At 42.0% G+C, this 3,996-nt stretch overlaps 1 protein-coding gene across 1 annotated transcript in view; it reads right to left on the bottom strand.

Annotated features, from left to right (window-relative positions):
• Positions 1–3,996, bottom strand: part of LOC122562400 (aldehyde dehydrogenase, mitochondrial-like) — a 45,621-nt gene that overhangs the window by 34,651 nt on the left and 6,974 nt on the right. Inside the window, exon 2 of the mRNA XM_043715257.1 lies at positions 3,884–3,990. Coding sequence (XP_043571192.1) covers positions 3,884–3,990 — 107 coding nt within the window. The remainder of the gene's footprint in view (positions 1–3,883; positions 3,991–3,996) is intronic.

Below are 3,996 nucleotides of genomic sequence, written 5' to 3'. Positions count from 1 at the left end.
CGCCCCTCCCCCAAGTCCCTCCTCCCTACCTTTTATCTTAGCCTGCTGGATACACTTTCCTCATTCCTGAAGAAGGGCTCATGCCCGAAACGTCGATTCTCCTGCTCCCTGGATGCTGTCTGACCTGCTGCTTTTCCAGCAAAACATTTTCAGCTCTGATCTCCAGCATCTGCAGTCCTCACTTTCTCCTCCCATGCCTTCAGTACCCAGAATATGGTTGGAAATATTGGGTTTCCAGTCTAATCTTCAAACATTTAGTCTAATCTTCAAACATTAGTCTAATCTTCAAACATTAGTCTAATCTTCAAACATTAGTCTAATGTTCAGAGTGCACAATTTAATGTTAAAGGGTTAACTGTACTGTCTGAGTGGGGGTTACATTCATGCAGGAATGTGGATGGCTCACACTTCATTTGGCCAGCCATTTACTACTACTCTACTGCTATCAAATTAAACTCTCATTTAGTCCCTTCCATTCAGAAGTGCTTTCATAGCCATCCCCTGAAGGTAGGACATATCACATCTACATTGTCTTGGGGAATTACAGAGTCAGGAAATAGTTTGCATAACAATTACCCAACATTAATGCATTTACATTTACATTTCCAAGGATGACCTCATCCTACCATTGTACCTGGGGCAACATGTGGTTATTGGGGGTGGGGTGGGATGTTTCTTTTATTCGGGGCCTCTGCCTCCACTTTGTACATCTGCAAGGAGGGTCAAAGGGGTCACCTAGCTTGTACAGGCTTTAATAAAATTTAACTGTTTGCAGAGATTGCATCTCGTATATGAAACCTCAGGAAAAGAACCTAATAAGAATCACAAGTAGACAGGATAGTGAAGGTGGTATTTGGTATGCTTTCCTTTATTGGTCAGAGTACTGAGTACAGGAGTTGGGAGGTCGTGTGGCTATACAGGACATTGGTTAGGCCACTTTTGGAAAATGGCATGCAAGGATGTTGTGAAACTTGAAAGGGTTCAGAAAAGATTCAAAAGGATGTTGCCAGGTTTGTAGAATGAGCTAAAGGGAGAGGCTGAATAGGCTGGGGCTGTTTTCCCTGGAGCATCAGAGGCTGAGGGGCAAACTAATAGAGGTGTATAAAATCATGAGGGGCATGGATAGGATAAACAGACAAGGTCTCTTCCTGGGATGGGATGAGTCCAGAACTAGTGTGCATCTACTTAGGGTGAGGGAAAAAATATAAGAGACACCCAAAGGCAAAGTTATCATGCAGAGGGTGGTACATGTATGGAATGAGCTGCCAGAGGAAGTGGTGGAGGCTAGTACAATTGCAACATTTAAAAGGCATCTGAATGGGCAAGTGAATATGAAGGGTTTGGAGGTATTTGGGCAGCGTACTGGCAGGTGAGACTAGATTAGGTTAGAATATCTGGTCAGCATGGATGAGTTGGACTGATGGGTCTGTTTCCGTGCTATGCATCTCTATGGCTCCATGACTGTATAAGGTGGCAGCGGTGGGATTCCAACATACACGGAGCTCCCAGGTGGACTGAAAAAAAGTGATTGTCTGACTGTTAGTTGCAAGAGAAGGATGGGCCCACAAGGTAAGATTCACCTTTATCTCTTTCTAAACTTAACACAGTTGACCCCTCATTTCCTGGGACTTGGTGGCGACGGAATCTTTGAGGTAACTCTCACACTTGCACACCAATTCGTCGCCGTGCACGAGAAAAGGGTTTCGATTGGAGTTAGAGTCCGCAAACATATAGAGTAAGAAAAGGGGTTCGAGTCCCCGTGAGAAGTAAAGTGAGAAAGGGGGTTAGAGTCTACTGGAAAAAAGAAGTTTGGATTCTTCAGGAAACATTGTTGTTTTCTTGCTGTGCCAGATTTTTGAAATACCTTTCCTGACAGCTTTCACATTAACCAAGTATTAATTTGTTAAAGAAAAACATTTTTTGACTAGCCTGAATGAGGTCCCCAACAGTTTGATTTTAGGAGCATTGATTGTTGTTTATAATTGACTGAATTGTTTAGGCAGTACAATTTGGAAGTTTATGGATTATAAAAAACTTGATATCATAAATAGTAAACACAGTAACAGACTTCAAGATGACTGAGAATGCTGAAATAGACAGACAATTTAATGTAGTTAAACGTATGACTGTCTTCATACTGGTAGCCACCTTAGCAAGGAATGAGAGAGGAAATGCAGAGATACTTTCAGCAGCTGACATAATCTCTGGAGTTTCTCCATTCACAGGAGAAGCACGCCTTCAGAGCATGCCCACCCCTTCACATTCTGATCCAACAGATTCAATCAGCCCCCCAAAGTCATGGGCACAAAAAATTAAGTAGCTAACAACAGTGAAGAGGAGGTCAGTATGTTTTTTGTCAGTGGCCTTCCTATGGACCGTAAACCACATGAGCTTTACCTTGTCTTTCAATTATTTAAGGGATATGAAGGCTCACTGATCAAGCTAACATCACAACAGCCTGTTGGATTTGTTACGTTTGACAGCAGAGCGGGGACATAAGCAGCAAAGAATGCTGCTTTCAGCTAGCCTGCAGCTACAGCACTTCATGCTCAGATGCGCTGGTATTCTCCATCTGAAGCATCTCTGCAAGGATGGAAGTCTCGTCAGTTTTGTTAAATATTTAACTGCCCTTATCCAAGAATTCAGATTTCTCCATGGAGTCATGCTGAAGGACAGACTGGATTTTGTTTTCAGGTTAAAATTTACTAAAGGAGATTTTAGATAACTGGCTCGTTTCCATTCAACTTGGAGGGGTGGAGTGGTCACGAAGGACTGTAGATTTAAGAATCTTACTGGTGAACTTTTTCCCCCACTTGGATGGATTCTGCAAATTCTACTTACTGCATGGACTAGTAATTTTGCATGTTGTGTGAGTGTAACTTGCTTAAATACCAACTGCCAGAGTCTTATGAAGGCTGGCAGTGTCATCTAGGTAGTTATCATGGAATGATAGATGGAATGTAATGTTAAAAGATTAAATTGTACTCTGAACATTAATGTAAATTTAAAGGGTTAATTGTACTGTCTTTGGGTGGGGGTGACATTCATACAGGAATGTGGATTTAGCCAGCCATTCACTACTACTCTCCTGCTTTTATCAAAAAAAAACTTTCATTCAGTCCCTTCCATTCAAAATTGCTTTCATAGCCATCCCCCAAAGCAAGGACATATCACACCTACATTGTCTTGGGAAATCAGTCAGGAAATCATTTGCATAACAATTCCTCAGGATTAGTGCATTTACATTATCTCAGAGGATGACCTCATCTTACCATTGTACCTGGAGTAACATGCAGTTGGCTACCTGCTAGCATTACCAACTGACCTTTACAAAGGGGATGCGTTTCCTTGGTTTGGGGCCTCTGACTCGACTTCATATGCCTGCAAAGAGAGTCAAAGGGGTCACCTAACTTGTACAGGCTTTAACTGTTGGCAGAAGTTGGTGCGTGCAAGTTGCATCTCGTGTGTGAAACCTCAGGAAAAGAACCTAACACCAGGACAAATTCTTCAGGAGGATGGAGACCAGGATCTTACCCCAACGGAGAGGATGGAAATCACTTTAGTTTCCACAACCAGAATTATCCCCTTTTTTGTATATAGCTGTACATTGACCAAATTGTTTGATTCCTGTACCAATACATCTGAAATCATAGATAAATAAGAAGCTGAAGGACAGGTGTTACTGTTAGGGATGTGGTCCCAGTCAATTTGAAAAGTCCCGTTCGTGTTGAAAAACCAAGTGGAAAAAAACCCAGGAAATATTAAATCCTAAAAGGAATTTTAGGACAGAATTTGGGAATGCTTGGGAAAAACGTTTGCAAAGCATTACAGCAAAGGCAAAGTAATATAGACTCCCAAGTGCAACAACACAAGGAGTACTTACTGCCAAATATGCTCGATCACGCTCAATGAGATCAGCTAGACGGTTTATAAGGACCCCTCTTTGTGATGCATCCATTAATCGCCATGGAGATCCAAATCTAAATGCTTCTTTTG

This window comes from Chiloscyllium plagiosum, chromosome 25 (genome assembly GCF_004010195.1).
Source record: "Chiloscyllium plagiosum isolate BGI_BamShark_2017 chromosome 25, ASM401019v2, whole genome shotgun sequence".
Lineage (NCBI taxonomy): Eukaryota > Metazoa > Chordata > Chondrichthyes > Orectolobiformes > Hemiscylliidae > Chiloscyllium > Chiloscyllium plagiosum.
The sequence above is the reverse complement of the archived record's forward strand: the minus strand, read 5'-3'. Positions and strand labels throughout refer to the sequence as shown.